The following is a 20084-nucleotide window of genomic DNA, read 5'->3' on the forward strand; positions in this document are numbered from 1 at the left end:
TTTTTTGGCTGGCACTCACATGATTTTATTCAAGGGCTGGGAAAGAACTACGATTAGTTAAAAGCTTCAGCAAAGTCTGGAGGGAGTGCTCTGAAGAGTTGGGAGCCGCGCAGAGGTGACTGTAACTCCTCTCGCAATTTCAGACTATTCTTCTGTGGCTCAGGACAAAAGCCTTTTCTTTTCCCTCCGTGTTCAAAGAGACATTTGTCTTGAGATGTTGCAGCTGTGGGCCGCGGGATTGCTTGTTTGAAGATACCCCCTCGTAGACGAAAGGAGAGGCAACGCACTGAAAAGTGGTAGTATTTTATCGTGTGTGGGTTCCCCCCCCTTCTCCTCCCTCCCTCCTCCTCCACTGCCATGTGTGGTTTTTAATAAGAAGAAGAATGTGGAGGCAACATTTTCCAGGCAAGGGGAAATTTCCTGTTTCTTTTCTGTTTGTTTAATAAAGTGTGTAGTTGACTGTAAAACTGTAGCTACTTTGTCGTGAACGGGTAATTCAGGCGAGTGTCAGGATCGCTTCTTGATGCACTTTTATATACTGCAAGTGAACATGTTTAAAGCCTTTTTTCTTTTTCTTTTTCTTTTTTTTTTTAATGCTGCGTGGCGTAGGCAACTGAGATTAATAAGAATTAGGCAAATGGCTTCTGCTTTTGTTTCTGTGAGATAGTACCAGCCGTCTTGCGGTCACACAAAGGCTGCCATTTAGCAGGGAGCACTCCCTAATTCTCTTGGCAGGGGTGCCATTGGGATCGGATACAAGTGGGTGGCAAAGGGGAGGAGCGGCAGGAGAGGACAAGCAGGCTTTGTGTATTAAAAATGAAACAAAAGCACTTTATACGCGGGGCTGCGTGCAACAAGCGGCGCTGCCTGTGAGCCGGGGTGGAGTTTGAGTTCTCAGTGTGACTGCAAAACCTGTCTTTTTTTTCTAATTTTTTTTTTTTTTTCCATAAACCCTTCTTCCTCTCCCTCTTCCTTACCAAGCTCTCCCTGCAATTCTGGCGAGGGTCCGCGGGCAGCTGAAAGCGCCTAAAAAAAAAAAAAAACCCAACATATTGAACAATATTTGCCACAACTTTGCAAGAACGGCTGGGGGTTTATCTGCAAAATCAGCTTCAGATGGCAAGGGAGCTGCCGAATTTTGTGAGGCTGTTGGGAGGGAGAGCTGATCCCACCCCGGCCCCGAGGAGAGCTGCTCCGCTGCCTCCTGCCCACACCACCCCGGCTTGCTCTGCTGCCCACGCGTGGAGGCAGCGATGGGCTTGGTTTACCCATCGGGGTTCCCCTCAGTGGTTTTGCAACGCATGGCAGAGCGAACGGGTTAATGGCTGCAATGTTTTATCAGAATTTAGGGGGGAGTGTCTGGCTGTTTAATTACTTTCTGATCCGTGGCATACCTTGTTCTTAATGAAGCGGTCGCACGCAGAGCAAACGTGCTGTATGAGCTTCGGTAAAAAGAACAGCGTACCAAGTTTAGCTTGGTTTTGTCAGCCTCAGTGTTTTGGTTTGAATGTGTTTGTGCAGGAGGTAGGAACCAGGATGGTGAAGAATAGATGCGGGGTGGTGGAGAGGCAGGCGAGGAAAATACACCGTGGTTTAAGTTGCAAACCTGGCAATTGTTTTTATTAAAACGTAATTTCCATACATTATGCACTTCATCTCGTATTGATTTGCTTCAAAACTTTCCTTGTCAGGCTGAAGTAAATTCCCTCATTGAAGCAGGAGAAATGAGAGACATTCCTCTGAATTCCTCGCAGTTTCCAGCCAGCATTCATCCTCGGCAACTGCACTTTTGTGTGCGGGCGAGGGTGACATGCCTAAGAAGCCTGTGTCATCATGCACAATTACATCCCTAATCCCAAGCAAAGACACAGATGCTGTTTCAAAAAAAAAGAAAAAAAGCTGTGTTTCGTTTGAGTTTCAAAGAAGCTTATGTAATGGCAGCATAATAAAACCGTTATTTTGGGGCTCAGATTAAATGTCAAAGTTTCAGATAATCCGTGGGTTTGTCTTCCGTGTGCCGTGCTCACAGGAAGCCACCACCAGCCTCCGTTTGCCCACTGCCCTGCCTGAGGAGGATGGTCCTGGTCCCCGGTGGGCACCAAGCTCTGAGCTCAGCTTGCCCAGACAGAGGCGTACAGCTTCGTGGGGATGGGGATGGTGGCCACCAGGGCTGGGACCACCACAGCCAACTTGCCTGTGCCTCAGATTCCTTTTTATTTACAGTTGTGGTGTGAGGCTGATTGATAGGTGATGCTCGAAGCCTTGGAGATCATACATGTTAGTAAGCATTTAAGTCAGTGTTATAATTCACTCTCTTGTTAACCTGAGAAAATAATCTAGCTGCGGTATAGTGCTTCACGTAAGGATTGTGTAAGCGCTCTGAGATTTGTACATGTTTTTATTCTTGCTTATCTGCTTATGGCAAGCTTCTTTCGGTTATCCAAATCATCTCAGCACTCTACCCTGCCTGCTGACACAGTTGCACTTCCATCTGAATGAAATGCATGCAAACGTAATGTATTACTTTCAGTAGGTGTTAATGGAGATCTTGGAAGGAAAGACAGAGAGAAGGACGTATTCCAAAACCCTTCACATGTGATGCTGAAAATCTTCAGTTGGGTCTCCTGGGTTGGTTGGGTCTTCATTTCTTAAAGCAGATTCAATAAAACAGGGTCAGAGCGCCATTAAACCCCCTCCGTTAAACCTGCCTGTTTTCATGGGGTTAATTTTTCCCATGTAAAAAGAAACATAAGTACATGCTAGCCTGCGTTTCATACGCAGCAGCATGGATCCCTCCCCGGGGCGATGCTCTTGGTGCCATCGCGGTCTGGGAGGCATCGCTTTGGCCCATAGCGCCCACGTCTGTCACATACACATCAGCTGGTGGAGATCTTGCTAATACTTTACAAAACAGCAATCTGGACAAAAAGGCACATTTACTTTTCCCTTTAAAAAAAACAACACAAAACATTGCATTGCTCTTCTCATTAGTTTCTTTCCCTTGTTGTCATTTTTCTGGCATGTGGGGCTGCAGTGACACTAACCCTGGTGTTGAACACAGTCCAGAGGGCTGAGCAGTACCCAGCCCTGCACGCAAGGGCCAGCGAAGGCATCTCCTGGCTTACTCAAACAGTGCCACAGGCAGTAGCATTTGTTCTTTAATACTCCATGTGAGATGTTTGACCCCGCAAAATACCAGCTCCTTAGAGTTCCCTCAGCCAAGCCCCGTGCTTGTCCAGCTCACCAGCATCAGCAATTTTACTGCGAGTAAGTGGTGATACCTGCGCTGTAGAGTGGCACAGGAAAATGCTCTTACCCAGAAGTAGCAAAGGCATTTACTGTCTGTTAGCCCTTCAGTAAAAAGATCGCACAACCGCTGTGCTTAAAGGCCGTACAGAAGTTGGCTGGTAGCCCGTGAAGGTTCTTGTGCAGAAAGGGAGTTTTGGTAAGGAGAGGGGCTTCTCTGAGGCTGTTTGTGAGGGGGGGTTGATGATTCAAACCCAAACTCTCCAGGTTTGGCCATCTCATGGTGTGGCAGCAGAAATAAAACACCCACTCCCCCCCCGCCTACGCTTTTCCCAGAAACTACCTGGGTAGCTGAAAAAGATAGCTGAGATACTTTGCACAATCCTAATGTAATAAATGCCCTTACCGAGTGGTAAATGGAGGCATAGAAATTTCTAAATGATTTGTCCAAAAATGAACCTGTTAATCCCCAGAAGAGCAATAATAGGATATAAAAATCGGCTTTCTGCAGCGCTTGGTGGCAATCGTTCCTTTCCTCACCTCAGCCTAGACAGCATGTTGTTGTGAAACAAGAAATAAGCAGCACGGCTGAACAGACCCCCGAATACATACATTTTCATGGCGAGGTGTGTGTAAGCATAAGAGCAGTGTCTTGCGCTGGCACGAATGCGCTCGCTGCCATGGCAGAGCGGGGTCTGCAGCCGTTTCATCCTGTACATGCAGGTCCTTCACACTGGCTGCAGCCACACATCCCAGAGCATCCTGCGGGATGCACGGATAGACCCGGTTTGGTTTTACAAAGTAAGCTGAGCTTTGCCATTCCCACCTTGAAGCCTTGTGGTAGTTGGTAATATATACAGAATATAGGTCTGTATGCTAAAGAGGTCTTCGGTGTCCTGCTCTTTCTGTGCTTTCCTAGTAAGCCTTTTTTTTAGTGGACTTGTCTTTCTGAGGTGGTCAAAATGGTAAAGTCATTCCTTAAAAAAACAGACCAAGTGCCAAGTGCCATTTCGTCTGCGGAACAAAATCCCGGCCCTCCTTCCAGCAGGGGAAAAAATTACTGCTGGCTTGGGTTTCACTGCTAAGATGCTAAAGAAAACAGTTGAAGAGCCTGAAGCTCTGGCTTATGCGGTTTGCTTGAAACACGGCCTGTGTCGGTGAGGATCGGCACAGCAGAGATACACCCCCATGAAGTCACAGGTGGCTGAAGTGGGCTTGCCCATCCCTGTCCTGGAGCAAGCCTCACTGCATTTTTCTCTCTAGCTGGGGCAAAACCGCAGCTGTACTCCCAGAGAGAAATCTGGACCTTGTGCTAAACTTTGCACTGCATTGCCATCATCCCCCAAAATTCGTTGTACAAGCTGAAACCATGTGCTGTTCTCCCTCACTCGACACAGGAACCGTGCACAGGTACCCCAGCTGCTGCCAGTGTAAAAACCACGCTCCTTCTGCTTGCAGGTATTCGCCCTCAAATCATGAACGGCCCCATGCACCCCCGGCCCCTGGTGGCACTGCTGGATGGGAGGGACTGTACAGTGGAGATGCCCATTTTGAAGGACTTGGCGACGGTTGCATTCTGTGACGCACAATCAACTCAGGAGATTCACGAGAAGGTAACGTGAGCTGCGTGGGCAGGCCCGGCTGGGGAATGATGTGCTCTGGCCTCCCTCTTCTCATTCTTCTTGAGCAAAATGTGTACGAAGCTGCACTTTGAGTCGATCAGCAGATAACATCAACAGTAGTCGCTGCAGATTAAAATTCAGTGGGGGTATTTTAAAAGCCAGGTGTTATTTTGGAAAAAAAAAAAAAAGTCACATTATCTCTTAGCATCAGGTTTTTTTACATCAATATTATTACCATTTCTCTTTTTTTTGAAGTTCACTTGCTCAGTGCAGCAGTAACAGCCCTCTGCACCTCCCTGGGGTGCGGCGCGATTGCTCTGGCTTCACTAACACCATCCCACGCTGCAGCTGAAGGGTCTCCTCAGCTGCTGGCTGCACCTCAGCAGCTCGCGTCTACCCAGCAGTGAGCGGCTGAAGTTTGGGCAGTGTGCGGGCAGATCCATGCAGTGTGGATGGGTGTTTCCGCTTGGAAGCGCAACTACTTGTAAATACTTTTTTTAAAATGACTCTTTGTGCACATTCAGATAACTCAAATGAGTCAGAAATCACTTCCAGGGTCTGGGAAAGAGAACTACAAATAGCATCAGTGCTGATCTTTGCAGTGCTTGTAATATTAAATGCAGGGGAAGGAGGTTGGAGTTTTTGATGAGACATTGCTAGATGATAGATGACCCAGTCTTGGAGAATCTGGATAGGTCTTGGGTTTCCAGAGCACCGAGGTAGCTTATGGTGAGCACTAATGAAGGTTTGAATCTTCATTGAAGGGGATGAAGTAAAGGCTTACGTGACCAGGTGGCCTTATGCAGATACTCTTGAAAAACATACAGAAAAGGTTAATGTGAACAGTGTGACAGGTATTTGAACTTCCAACACACAAAAGAAAGTGGAGGAGTTGTGAGTGACACACAGTCATGTTCAAAACCAATAGATACTGCTGTAAAACCTAATTCCTTTTTAAAAGCAGAATTACTGCTGGTTGGAAGCAGAAGGATTAGCAGGTGACCACCTGCAAAAAGGTCCAGGTGAGCAACTGGCTCAGTTTTCCTCTGCCTTCCCTCCCCAGATGTAACATCATAATTTTCAGATATCCATCCAGTCTGTTCCCAAAGGGAATGGCCTCTGTGTCTGTGCAGCAAACCCCCAGTGGTTTTGGTAACACCTGGAAGCGTCAGCTCGCACCGTGCCTTTGTCAGACAGTAGGTCAGCAGTAAAAATGAACAATTTACTGTGTAATATTCCAGATTCAGGAGCTGCAGGTGTCCCCTCCAGGTGTCCTGGTGGCTCTTGACATCTCTGTTCTGTTCCAGGTATTAAATGAAGCTGTCGGGGCAATGATGTACCACACCATCACACTGACTCGAGAAGATCTAGAGAAGTTCAAGGCCTTACGGGTCATTGTTCGAATAGGCAGTGGCTACGACAACATTGACATCAAAGCCGCAGGGGAGCTTGGTAGGTCTCAGCTCTGCACCTCAATTCCCTCCCACATCCCTCCAAGTGTTTAAAATCAGCACAAGTACTTGCTCCCTCCCGCGGGAGTGCGCTGGCAAAGTGGAGTTGCAGGCAGGACCTCCCACGGGGGGGTGATTTAGCCCTTGAAATTCCATGTGCAATTTACATTTTTTGCACGTAGGGAATATTACGACAAGAAAACTTGACCATGAAGTAAACAAAATGGTGCAGTTTTAGAAGGCAGCTTTTAGGCTCAGACTATGTTAATAGTGCCCCATCGGAGTCCCTCGTTCCTATGCTGTCCCTAGTTCCAGGTGTGCCCTTGTACTGACGGATATTTGTATGGCTGCTCTATTTCTGGCACAGGAGAGTTGATCTAGCTTTAGAAAAAATTGGAGGAAGGCTGTTCTATGATATTTTGTTACACAAGATTAGTCTCTTGATCTGATCTGTTTCTGAGAGTCATGCCCACACTGCTGGGAAGGCGACGTGTTGGACGGTGGAGCAGGAATTGTGTGCTGGGTTGTTGCTGCCTCCCTTGCCATCTCATCAAAGGAGCCTCAGGAGCTTGAAAGAGAGATTTACTGCAGGGGCATGTTACATGGGCTGCCAGAATAGGGAGGGCCGCATTTTCAGAAAGGAGCCCCTACCTCCAGCTGTGGGAGTTTTCTGCACGCCCAGGTTCAGGGGGTGCGTGCAGGCTGCATTGCCACTCCATTTCCGTACCGGTTTGGATGGTCACAGAGACCTTTAGCAATCTGCACACCCCCAACTGGGAGAGCTTGATTTTTAGCAGCTGTTACAACCATTTTTGACCATCTGATCCCAAGATTCAGTCTATCAAGCAGTCCTACAATGGTGTTTAGGAACACTCATATTAAAGGTTATCTCTGGGGAAGTGAAGAATAACAGCCGTTTCACGTGAGCCATTTTACAAGGATAATTGCGATAAGAGAGTTTCAAATAGTCATTCCTAAAAAAGCAATTCTCAATATAGTGAATTATTTTTTTTCCGAGAGGAGAACAGTGTCTCCTCAATGTAATGGTTTCTTCATGTTTTTAGCTCTTATTGTTATTATCCATTATAACAATGTTCTGAAGCTTTGAACATCAAGAAAGGAAAAATATAACGAATAAAGTAATGGGATACTACAGTATAATCCTTCTTTTATACTTGGCAAATTGGGTGGCCAAATGATGTGGTTTCAAGTAGAAAATGTAATGACTACCCACAAATGTAGCGTAAAGTTTAATTAGTGTTGCTTTCCATAAGGTAGTTTTTAAACTGTGCAGTCAATAAATGACCAATGTCTAAACACAGTGCCTGGCTATGCACTAGCAGCTGCCTGCGCCTCGCTGGCCGGGCTGACGGGACCAGTTTTGACCCACTAGAAGAAACTCCCAGCATGAGATGCTGGTGTTGAACCATCCGCCGTGGGTACGTAATCCCCGGTGCCAGCAGCTCCTGCTCCTGGGGGCACAGGAGTAAATAACAGTGTAAGAAGCTTGTGGGAAAGGCAGCCCGGGGTCATCTAGCTCTATAAGCAAGCAGTCCATCAGAAAGGGGACAAGTGCCGACAGGGATGGTGACGGGGACCCTTGGCGGAGCTGCAGGCTGATGGGGAGTGCTGCTGGGGCTGCCCATCACCCTCCAGCCTTCTCATCTCTTCTCTTTCCCTGTCAGCAACCACAGCCTCTGCCTACAAATATACTTAAACATGTGGTCTTCTTGGTCCCACTTTGTCAGGGACTTGGACAGGCCGTCAGCAGGGTTTATGGGCTGCACCTGCATCCCCGAGGTAAATCAGAAGTTCCTCTGTGGAAGAGATGATGTGGAGACAGCATCAGCTTTGAGCTCATGGGGACAGGAGCATCATGACCCTGAAAGGGAGAGGACGCAGACAGCGTCTCTGGGGGTTGGTTGGCATTGGGGTTTTTTCTCCCTGTAGGGTCAGTCAGTTTTCTCCCAGTTTCTGTAGATTTTTCAAACAGCCTTAGGGTGGAAAACAGCGTTAAAAACAGAAAAGTGGGTTCCTGGGAGCAGGGAGATTGCCAGGGGAGTGGGAAACAGATTTTTCAGTTTTGATTCCATGCCCATTATAGTGGAAGGGGATTTTTCTGAATATCTTATTCTGTCTTTATCTCCTACTTGTTCATGGTTTCTACTCAAAGGCACTAGTCCAGTAAAGCACGCAAATACATGCCCATCTTTGAATGTGTGTTTAAATCACATTGAATCCAGTGGGATATAAACATGTGCTTAACTGCTCTGCTGAGCAGACGCGAAATGAAGCACACCCTTAGACACGTTACCAAGCCAGAGCCTGGATGGGGCAATGGTCGGGGAGGCATTTTCTGTGAACTTAATACTTGCAGCTCCAAGTAGGGACGTGGCAGTTTAAAATGAACCTTTTGTGGCTAAGAAACAAAAGGTCTGTTATTGAGATCCGTGCCAGGGCAGGCAGGGGTGTGTGGCAGTGGTGCCATGGTGGGAGAGCTGCTCCAGCACGAGTCTCGACTTTTTTCAGTCAACTATTTTGGTCGGTGCTTGTTGGTGGAAGGGGAAGGTGACCTGGTGCACCATGCTGCTTGAATGCACCAAATTATTGGTCCCTAAATAATTTAATGGCTGATCAGTCTTACTATGGAAAAGGAGCAACTTGTGCCAGTGCAATTGAATTTGCTTTGAAGGTAGATTAAACTAAACAAGAATAAGATTTTCTATTGCAAAATACACCGTTGCTCCTGGAGTTACTCCTGCGTAGAACATTGCGCTTGAAATCTGCACTTGTCCTTACTCGAGAGACATGCCGAGGCATAGGGCACCCCCGAGCATTACCAGTCATGATGGCTTTTGCAGAGATTCCAGGTTGCTGTACCTAAAACATGCACATCCTTGGAAAACATGACTCCAAGTGCTTAAAAAACCTCACAGGCTGGATGGGTGATGTGAGGGTGAAGGGCCAGGAGCCCCTCCACTTTGCTATGGGGTGCAAGGCCGGGGCTGCCCCCCTGAGCCACGGTTGTGCTTTGTGGTGTTGCCTCTGCAGGGATCGCCGTCTGCAACATCCCCTCGGCCGCCGTGGAGGAGACGGCCGACTCCACCGTCTGCCACGTCCTCAACCTCTACCGGCGAAACACGTGGCTCTACCAGGCGCTGCGGGAAGGCACGCGGGTGCAGAGCGTGGAGCAGATCCGGGAGGTGGCCTCTGGCGCTGCCCGCATCAGAGGGGAGACGCTTGGCCTCATTGGCTTCGGTACGTTGGTGAAGGGCAAGCTGCATGCGAACAGTGCATGAGGCACTGCCGGCCCAGTGTTCAGCCTTTGAGGAAGTCTTGGCACCATTTCACTGTCCTGAGAAGGACCTAAAATGAGGATATTTTTTTTTTTTTCAAAACCAGAACCACCACAGTGGCTCAGCGTGAAGTAGGGAGAATCTTACGCTGATTTTTCGAGGAAGGAGCCGTATTTTGTGAGCCTTGGCTGAGTCCTTGAAGGAATGCTGGTGAAACCCATCAGTGCCTCAAGAGGGACCACACCTGATAGTGCTGCTGTCCTCTCCCAAAACAAGCCTGTCCCCAAGCCACAGCTACACCAGCCTGGCTCTTCTGAGCAATTCTGCCCTGCATGTTGGCAGGGCTGTGTAACAAAGTTTGTCTTCAGTTCACCTATAGCAATAGAGAGTTTCGGCATCAGAGGTGGCATCAGCACCTCTGCTGACAGCCCTCTTGGCCACCCCTGTTGGGAGCTGAGTCCAGCCATGGTTAGATGGTACAGTAGGTGCAGTCAGGCAGCAGAAACCCATCTTGGTGGCCAGACACACGCAAAGCAGCAGAAACACGAGCAGAAAAGATTTGGTGAGGTGCCAGTTTAGGGAGCAATTCTGGCTGCTGGAGGGTGGCTGCTGGGGAGGGTCAGCCGGGAACAGGACACGAATGCCGCAGCAGTATTCCCACTGGCTTTCTGCGCAGCAGCCGTTTTCCCCGCTTGCTTCACACTGTTGTCCTGTGAAGCTCTTGGGCCAGTTAGTGCAAAAAGCTGGTGTATGACTGTGTTTAAATGGGGAAACTGAGGCAAGGTGGATAGGCGGGGAGATCCAAGTTAGCCTGGGCCATCTGACAGGGCCGAGGTGCAGGCAGCAGCACGTGCCTGTCTGTGTGCTGACAGCTGGCCGTCTGTGCAGACACCCAGCGGACACCAGCCTGCATCTCTGGGGCACTGGGACAGCCTCAGATGTCTGCATGCACAGGTGGGACGTTGCTCTGCACCACCAAACCAGGGCATCACACCGCTACCAGCTGGAAAAATTAACAGATAAATAAATAATTGAGGCTTGGCCCATGGAGCCTGTGCAGCCCTTGTGGTGGGGATGGGCAGGGGGGCTCCAGCAGCACCGCAGCCATCCCTCCCCAGCACAGCGGCTGTGCTAGGTCTCTGCTTCCAAGCCACAACAGTTGTCTTTGTCATGGCCAATTAACCAGCTGTTCAGCGAGGGGCTGGGCTAAAAACTTACCACAAACAACTTGCCTAAAACAGGCAGCTTTTCTTGGTGGACACAGTGCCACAGAGGATGATTTCTCTGCCATGTCTAGAGCTGCACATCGGTGGGACCGAGATTCACATTGTGCCTTCCCCACCAGACCCACGTGGCTGCAGATAGTGCCACGTGTTCGAATGGCCATGAACTGGCAGATGCTCGGTTTGCTTTTTAAAAAAAATTTAACACAAGCATCTCACAATTGCTAGAGCCAAGCACAGCCCTTCCTGTGCAAGGTGGTCCAGGTTTGCCGTCCAGCCAGCATCCCTTTGCGCGGTGTCCTGGGAGTCCAGGACGTCCCAGGGGACCCCACAGCAGTCCAGGGCCAGGCTGGGGCGGGAGGGTCAGGCCACGGGGCAGCTCAGCCACATGGAGTCGGGGAGGTGGGAATCAGTTAAAAATACCCTCTCTTTCCTTCGCACACAGGTCGCACTGCGCAGGCAGTCGCCGTCCGAGCCAAGGCGTTTGGCTTCAATGTGATATTTTATGACCCATACCTGCAGGATGGGATAGAGAGGTCCCTGGGAGTCCAGCGGGTCTACACGCTCCAGGACCTGCTCTATCAGAGCGACTGTGTCTCGTTGCACTGTAACCTTAATGAACATAACCATCACCTTATCAACGACTTCACGATTAAGCAGGTAATTCACCTCATGTGCACGACCGAGGAGAGTGCTCTGCTCTTCAGCGGGCAAACCCCAAGCATCGGTGCTGGCCATGGGTCCAAGCCAGTGCCGTAGTACCTGTGGGCTATCTCTGAAACAGCTGCTTGCACCCAACAGCCCAGCTGTCTCCCCACGGTGTTTACTGGGGGGAAGCGAGCCCTATGTCTGTGGGGCACAGGTGATGGCAGCAGTGGGTTTTGTTTGCTGATACCAGCCAGGGCTGGCTTTCCACAGAAAACCCACGTGAACCAGGATGGGGATTGCTCTGGGTAAGGAGCACAGCCACTCGGCATGAAAAGCGGGGTGCAGTCCCGGCCAGAGGCACCCCAGGGCACCCGCTGCTGCATCAGGGTGGGGGTAGGACCAGGTCACTGCACCAAGCTCACTCCCATCTCTCTCTCCCCGGCCGCCGCCAGATGAGGCAGGGAGCATTCCTGGTGAACACGGCACGTGGGGGGCTGGTGGATGAGAAGGCCTTAACTCAAGCCCTGAAGGAGGGACGGATACGAGGGGCTGCACTTGACGTGCACGAGTCGGAACCATTTAGGTAAAGCTCTGGTTTTCTCTGGGGTTGCCATCTGTAGCTGCATGTCCAGGGGGTGCACAACATCCATGCGCCTTGTCACACAACACCAGCGCTGCAGGACAGTCCTACTGGTTTGAGGATGGGCTGTGGCACCTTGCAGCATGCATTGGGCGTGGGCTGGTTTTCCAGCTCTTGCTAGTCCATAAGGACAAACTTACTCCGTTGAGTGTTGGGCATTTTTGCCCCCAGGCTACCACTAGCTGGGAAGGGGTCGGTTATAAGTGGGTGCGCAGCTTCTCTCGCTACAGACTGGGGACGGGGGTAGGACTAGTAGTTTGCTTGTGTTTTCTGAAACATTTTTTTAAAAACAGAAAGTATGCTCCTACAAGGGGGAACTCCCCCTTATCCACATCCTCCCACCCTGTGCTAGATGACCCGTAGCCTGTCCCCACATCCCCATGCTGCTGCAGAGAGACCTCCAGGCATTTATTCCTATGGGAGCATTATGAACAACCACCCAGTAGGTTGGGGTTTCAGCCTTACGGGCTCTTTTTTGGTGCTTTTTCAGTTTGCACCCTGCACTGGAGCCGTGCTTCCTCCCCAGCGTGCCCGTGGCCATTTTGGGCTGGCAGGATGCTGTTGGGCTCCTTCCAGCCCAGGTGCCGCAGGCAAGGGGCTGGGGACCAAGGCTTGCATAGGCAGAGGGCAGGCCACAAGCCTTTTGCCATTCATAATATATGTTATTCTCTTTGTAAACATTGATTAATTTTCTTTTGTTTCTCCCTGCTCCCAGTTTTGCTCAAGGCCCGTTGAAAGATGCTCCTAATTTAATCTGTACTCCGCACACCGCTTGGTACAGTGAGCAGGCGTCACTAGAGATGAGAGAAGCTGCTGCTACTGAAATCCGGCGTGCAATCACAGGTACCCAGCCCCACGGAGAAGCTGGGATTAGCTCATGTGTGCTAACAGGGCTTCACCAGGAAACTGGGAAAGGGCTCTAACCCTGATTTTCTTCCCAGCAAAAGAGCTGAGAAACCAAACTTCACTTTCCTGTCAGTTGGGCATGTTTGTGGTCGGGTGAGACGGCTTTTTGGCACGTTTTGGTTTGTCTGGGGTTTTTGAAATCAATGGGGCACTTGTGCAGCATGGCAAAGTATCTGTGACTGGGAAGAAAAGGAGGGTGAAGCAATAATTGCTGCCCCTTGTAATGGTTCTAACCCAAAAGGTGGTGCATACCATAGCCGACTGCATGCCAAAACCAAATCCCAAAGCAGTGAGGGCACCTGTGTCCAACTCTTGCTGTAACTGAGTTGCTCCAAGATGGTGGGCACGATACTCCAGCAAATGAGTGGTTCTCTTGTCCTAAAAATTGCCCCCCTTGTTAACAGGGATAGCAAAGCTTCAGGTCTGGCTAGCCCCTCTTTGAAATCAGTAGGCTCACGGCAGCAGCTTCTCTGAAAGCAGAGTTGGGACTCGGGGTGGGAAACTGGTCTCCAACCCTGCACCTCAGGGCAAACAAAAAGTCCTCCTGAAACAAGGGATGTGGGATTTCTGCATCTCCCCCCCTCTCTTTATACTAACAAATATAGCAAAATGGAAAAATTGTAGCTTATTATTAGAGGGTGATGAAGCTAGGGCTCACCTGACACATCCTTACCTTTATTACCAACTCCAGGGCGCATCCCAGAAAGCCTAAGGAACTGCGTGAATAAGGAATTCTTTGTCACAACAGCTCCGTGGTCAGTAATAGATCAGCAAGCAATTCATCCAGAGCTCAATGGTGCCACGTACAGGTAAGCTAGAGAAGAGGCCCGGCGCAGCGGGCAGTTCCCCTGCAGAGGTGGTGGGTTTGGGGTTCCAGCTGTAAAGCGAGCATGAAAGCCAAAGCAGCAACATCTGCATTGGCTCAGCTGGTGACTGCGAAGTTGCCCTCCCTGGGGACCAGTAGTCATGTCGCTGGGATTACTAGCCCTGCTCGATTTAACCATGGGTTTATAAAGCCTCCCACTTACAAAGCCTTCATTCTGGTGGGCCAGCCGTCACTCATGTGGCTTCTCTGTAGGTGGCAGGAGCCCCAGACCCGTAAGCAAGCATAACTTCTAAACCAAAGGAGGAATTGCTCTGAGCTTCTGTCTATGCACTGACTGCTTGGGCTGTGAGCCTGGCCCAGCTTGTGGGTTAGAGCCAGGGTGAAAGCTCCAAATATAGGTCCATAGTCAGGTGGCCTAATTTCCATCTAAATCCCTGAGATTAGGGGTACTTATTGCTCCACTTTGGGTGGCTCAAAGCACGTTGAGAGATATTAGGCACAAGGACTCAGCTAGAGCATGGGCAGCCTTCAGCATATCACTGTTGCCAGAAATACTCTGAGATAGCAAAAAAACCCACGGGGCACGTCAGGTCACGTTACAGGGCAGAGGCGGGCAGGAACGCACCTGGCAGCAGAGCCCTGGAGCGGGCAAGGCCCCGAGCAACACACGTGCCACAGCCCTGCACATTCACAACTACCTGCAGGTCACAGGCAGCAACTGCTCACGTTGACCGGCACAATGTGTAGACTGAAACATCCAAACCTGGTGACAACATCGCCCTTGGCCCTGCTCCTGACTGCTCCGAAGTGTGTGGGCAATGCCATCCCCCGGGGACGGGCCTTGGCTTCCAGGCTTAGCCTCTGGCCCTGCAGGGTGCTTCATCCTTGCTAAGCTCCTGGGGAGCCGTGGCCCCGCTGCCCCCCTGTAAGCTCCTGGGGTCAGCTCACCCCCTTCCTGGGCAGGGAACACCTCCCTTCCCGTCCTGGCTCCCCCTCCGCCTTTCCCTAAGCAATGGTGGCAGCAGGAAGGTGCTTGTGGTTGGGGCCCTCAGTCCCCACGCGTCCAGCAGACCTCCAGAGGGTTTTAGCCTCGTTGCCCAATAACATCTTCCCTGTGGATAGCTCAAGAAATTCTCATTTCTTCTCCTCCTTTCTCAAACTCAGTGCCATTTCTTGGAACATGTAGAACTCACCCTGCTCTTAGAAAGGAAGACGGACCAGATCCAACCCTGCTTTTCAGCTCTGCTCTGTGGCTACATGAGGAAGATGCAGCTCAGCTTCTGTAGAGGGAAAACTTACAGACCAGGTGTAGGTGTTCAAAGGTATCCACACACAGGGATGATTAGGTCAATGTGCTAGCATTTGGCTTTGCAGGGAGCATTCAAGATAATTCCTTACCCAGTTTTTCAAAAGAGGAGGGCTTTCATATGCTTCAGCAACCTGTTAGAAGGTACAGAAGATGATGCAGTCTTGGTATCGTAGTGGAGGACACTTACTCAAAACATTTGTCCAACCTGTACACCTCACTGTGGTCATAGGGGACTGCTTATAGCTAATACAGAATTACCCAACAAAGGCCAGTCTGGAGCTTTGTGGGAAGAGCTGCAGAAAACAGGCCTGACGATAAGGAGGAACAGGGAAAGAAACAGAAGAGCAGGTAAAAATTGGTGTGACGAGGGCAAAGCAGCGGTACAGACGTAGGGACGACAGCCACCACCCTTCTGTGCTCAGCAAAGGCTGCACTAGGGTTTACAGAAAACAACACACACATGGGTGCAGAAAGGGAGCGGATGGGTTCCCGAAAGCACCGATCAGTAATTGCTCATCAGCACACAGCTCAAAAGCTGCTGCTGCTGCCCCGGTGTCCAGTGAATGAGCTGAAAAAAAAAAAATCCAAACTCGCTCCCGGAGAAGATTACTCACTCTCATCTGTACTTGCTTTTAGTCTGACGTGGTTCCTTTTATCAAGGGCATTTGGTTTATGTTAAAGGAAATTAATTTGTGCCCATCTATTAACAGGCTAGTAGGAGTCTGCATCAACTTACGGGCATCAAGCACAAGGGTTTTTTGGAAAAGCACTCCAAGTGATTTCTGGTCAAACAACTTTTAAGAAAAAGTGTGGGGGGGTTAGGTGTTGCTGACAAGAAACTTCAGTTTCAGGCATAAAGGTTTCACCTAATTCAAATCTTCCAGAAAATACTGGCTCCATGACCCGGGGGCAGGTGTGTGTTTTGCTCCACTTTCCCCACTGCTGCAACATTCTCCTGCCGAGAAGAGTCCCTGTAGCTGGCTGCTGCTTATTTATATCCAGTTGGCAAAATTATTTGTCTCCTCCTGCAGTTCAGCACCAGGAAATTGTTACTATAGGTCATGGTATCACATCTCTAGTGTGTGCTTTTAGTATTAAAAGTGTCGAGTTCAGGCAAACAAAGCAATAAAGGTTTAGAACAGTCTGACTTCATTTAAAATATCTTGGTAATTAATAGCAAATATTGAGTCTATCATCATCTTCCTCTTCTCTCCTTTATCACTGCAGCGCTTGGGGTTTTTACATGTATGAGAACGTACTCTATATAAATAAAACCTTGTTCACTCTCCTTTCAAAGCATAAACTGTACTGGCCCATCAGGCATTGCCAGGACTGAAATACTCTTTGTTAGTCACAACTTGCTCAGGGGTTAAAAACCAAAAGCCCCACATACACAATTTTTGGTTGCAAAGTCAGTGTGAATGCCTTTGCAAACCTCTGCTTTGAGCTCAGGTGTTAAGCCGACACCAGTGCTAGTTTCAAATCATTCTGGATGTAAGAAGTTAACCTCAGGAGGTGACAGTGTCGGCATTTACCGCCCCGACTGTCAGTACTTCTACACAAGTGGAAAGATGAAGGAGCTGCCAGGAAAGAAACGAGGGAGGAGGGGTCATGCATGTTAAATGAAAAATAGCAAATCTGACCCCCTGCAGCAGTGGTTTGACATTGAGCTATCCCCTGTAATTTAAAAGGAAACCCAAACTCAGCTCTGGTAGAGAAGCAGAATCTCTCTGCTGCTCATTTCCTCCATAGCCTCTGCCCAGCAGGTGGGTCATTCATGCAGTCTGTGGCGAGCTCCAAGGTGACAACCCTGCCTCTCTCTGTCCCCTCTCCCAGGTATCCACCTGGGATGGTCAGCGTCGCACCGGGAGGAATACCGGCAGCTATGGAGGGCATCATTCCCGGAGGCATCCCCGTTACCCACAATCTTCCCACAGTGGCACATCCTTCCCAAGCTCCATCTCCTAACCAGCCCACAAAACACGGGGACAACAGGGAACATCCCAACGAGCAATAGCAGATAATTTAAAAAAAAAAAAAAAAATCATTCAATAAACTTGGGACCAAGAGACATTGAAAAAGAAGTTATACATGAACTAAAAAAAAGAATTTGATACAAAATTTGTAATGTTGATTTTGGACAGACGCATCATTGATGTTCCAGTGTTAACGACAAAGCGATAGCAGTCAAGACTGGGGAGAAGCCCTGAAGAAGTCACCTGCTTACTGAAGCGCTGAAAACTAGGATGTGATACATTAATGATCAACTTCTGTTATTGTGTGTTAAGTTTCCTTCATCTGTGCATCAATCACATGAATAAAAATAGATTTTTTCCCCCTCAATTCCTTGGGAAGGATAGGGCTTCTGCTCCTGTTTTCAAACCATTGCATTAAGCAATCTTTGCAGAGTTAACCTAGAAATGTAAGAGGAAACCATTATGTGGCTTCAGCCCTTTCCTTACTCTTGTGTCTGGTTACCTCTTCTAACGGGAGGCATCAGTACTGGCTTAGAAGTGGAAGAAAAAAAAAAATAGTAGTAATCCTTTTTGCAGTCTCCCAGGGCCAGTGACGTGTAACGGAAGTTCTCCTGCCAGGTTTAAGTTCAAGCCATTCCAGCCAGGATCCGTGGGATGGGGAGGGCAGAAAGGGCTCCTGGCAACAGCCGCTGCTCTCCCAGGCTAAAGAAAAAACAAACTGCCAGTCTCTTCTCTGCCCAATACACTGAATAAAGTAGCTGTGCATTCACCTACGCCCTGCAATGATGCAAGAAAAAAAAAAAAAGAAAAAAAGAAAAAAAGAAGAAAGTATTAAGTTTCACACACTATTTGTACTCAAATATATTTTCTCAGTTTTAAATCTGCAGCTATTTTATCAAGTGGAAAAAGTCTTGAGCTGGAAAGGGTTCAAGAATAATGTTGCATTTCCTTATGTCTCAGGAAACACTTTTTATGGTAACTTGTCAGACTGTCTATGAACAAAACCCACTTTTTTAGACATTGATAAAAGTCTTCTTTTCTTCACGTGATATTTTATACAAGAACACTTCAAAATGTGTTATTAGATGTGACTGATTTTAACAAATCCTATTAGATTTGTATCAACTAGTTACATGTTATATTCATAGTCTTTTGTGAATCATCGCCTTTTTGTTTTTAAAAAGATGGCCTATTTTGAGCCTTTGTATGGGTACATTCCTGTTTCTGTGACAAAAAAAAGAAATCTTAAGCTGTCCCAAACAGAAAAAAAAAACAAACCAATGGCTATCAGAAGTATGTTTTGTTTTAGTGTGTTACCGTTATTGTATTTGTTTATTGTAAAGGTGGACATTTAGCGTTCGGTGCAGTTTTCAATAAAAAGTGATAAAATTTCTATAATTTCTGAAAGGTAAAAGCTCTCGCTGCAATCTGATGCTTTGAGTTGAAGACACTGAGACCGCAGAGTAAGGCACGGAAATGAGCAGGATTTGAGAGCAGAGAGCAGGTAAGTTTGGCTCAAGTCTGACGTCAGTGCCTGCGGGCCCTGCTCACGTCATGGTCAGCAGAAGGGTGATGCTTAAAGGTTTGCCTTGGCCCAGGATCTGTCCTCAGCTTACTACAGCAGGCTGGAGAAATGTGGGAGCAACTCAGGTCAAGCTTACTGTTCTAAAGCTTGTCAGTTTTAAAATTGCACTGCTGGGGAAACACTCCTGAATTCAGTTTCAGGTGGTGCTGTCCATAAGCTGTAAACTGATTTATATAATTTTAAATATTCACAAATTAAGTGGGACATTATACACAGCCTAGGTGGAAAAAGATGACTGTGGTTTCCATTGAGCTACGAAGGCAGCTACACCTCAAACAACGTTTTTTGTCCATACTCAAGAAATGAAGCATTAACAAAGCTGAAAAGATGCGTGAGAGGTGGTAGCAGCATCAAGCGTCACCAGACAAAAGGCCCATTGTTTCGTTTCCACCCTGTCTCTTACACTGCAGAGTGCCAGCGCGTGGCCTCAGACAGGGCAAAGCTTCATCTGGAAAGGGACTTTTAGAGCTGAAACCCAAAAGCGTCTAGGTTACAAAACTCTGCATTCTGTTTGATTTAAATTAAACTGAAGCTAGTTACCAGCTCCGAACATGTTAAAAAAGAGGTTGCCTTTCATAGGTGAGTGACCGCTCTGTCGGTGATGGCCATAGCGCCCCAGTGACTATCCATGAGCACCAGGAGAAGCAGGAGCATAGAACAGTTTACTTACAGAGAACGTATTTGGGAAATGCTGAAGTGACAGTAAAAACCAAGAGGAAAACATGTAATTGATGTTAAGGTTTAGAGTTGTTTTAAAAATCCACTAGCTCTGGTACTTGCATTTGCTTTTAAATAAGCAGTTGCATCCCAGATGGGTGCAAGCACTTCCCTGTGTCGCAGGATCTGAGGCACCGGCGGTTCCTCCTGCAGTGGACTCCACACCAGGACAGCAAGAGGCTCAGCTCACGCCTCACAGCGAATGGCGAATGCAGTGGTTTTCATCCAACACCCAACCTCCCTCTCAACTAAGACCAAGGATGGACACAGACGTAGGCAGTACTGAAATGCTACAAGCTCAACGAGAAGAAATGACGAGATGCCAAGGGTTACAAACTAAAGGACATCTTTTAGTAACGGATTGCAGTTTTAGAAGTTCCCCTCCGCTGTTGGGTTTCAAGCACCCGCAGCACAAACGCCAGCGAAACGTGGGGAGAAGATCCACGGAAGCGGAAAGGGAGGAGTATCGTCATGATTGATCGAGATACGCCAAAGCCCCGGGGAGTGGCACGCTGCGACTCTCAGAAAGTTACTGGGGAAAGAAACAGGAGATAAACAATTGCTGCTAGAGATTTGTGCTGTTACTTTGCTGACAGATGTAGCTTAAAAAAAAGCAGCTTGTAGGCAACAGACAATAAA

At 48.5% G+C, this 20084-nt stretch overlaps 1 protein-coding gene across 10 annotated transcripts in view; it reads left to right on the forward strand.

Annotated features, from left to right (window-relative positions):
- CTBP2 (C-terminal binding protein 2) overlaps nt 1-18530 on the forward strand; it is a 142024-nt gene extending 123494 nt beyond the window's left edge. For 8 of the 10 annotated variants that reach the window (XM_054831191.1, XM_054831189.1, XM_054831190.1 and 5 more), the window contains 8 exons: nt 4705-4859; nt 6176-6320; nt 9371-9577; nt 11284-11498; nt 11939-12069; nt 12842-12969; nt 13724-13841; nt 17004-18530. In XM_054831191.1, the coding sequence (XP_054687166.1) occupies nt 4705-4859; nt 6176-6320; nt 9371-9577; nt 11284-11498; nt 11939-12069; nt 12842-12969; nt 13724-13841; nt 17004-17184 (1280 nt within the window). In that variant the 3' untranslated portion in view covers nt 17185-18530. Of the gene's footprint in view, nt 1-25; nt 406-4704; nt 4860-6175; nt 6321-9370; nt 9578-11283; nt 11499-11938; nt 12070-12841; nt 12970-13723; nt 13842-17003 lie in introns of those variants that run through there. The other 2 variants (XM_054831195.1, XM_054831196.1) reach the window with 2 other exon arrangements.
- Nucleotides 18531-20084: the final 1554 nt, after the last annotated feature.

This window comes from Grus americana, chromosome 7, assembly GCF_028858705.1.
Source record: "Grus americana isolate bGruAme1 chromosome 7, bGruAme1.mat, whole genome shotgun sequence".
In the NCBI taxonomy this organism is placed as follows: Eukaryota; Metazoa; Chordata; class Aves; order Gruiformes; family Gruidae; genus Grus; species Grus americana.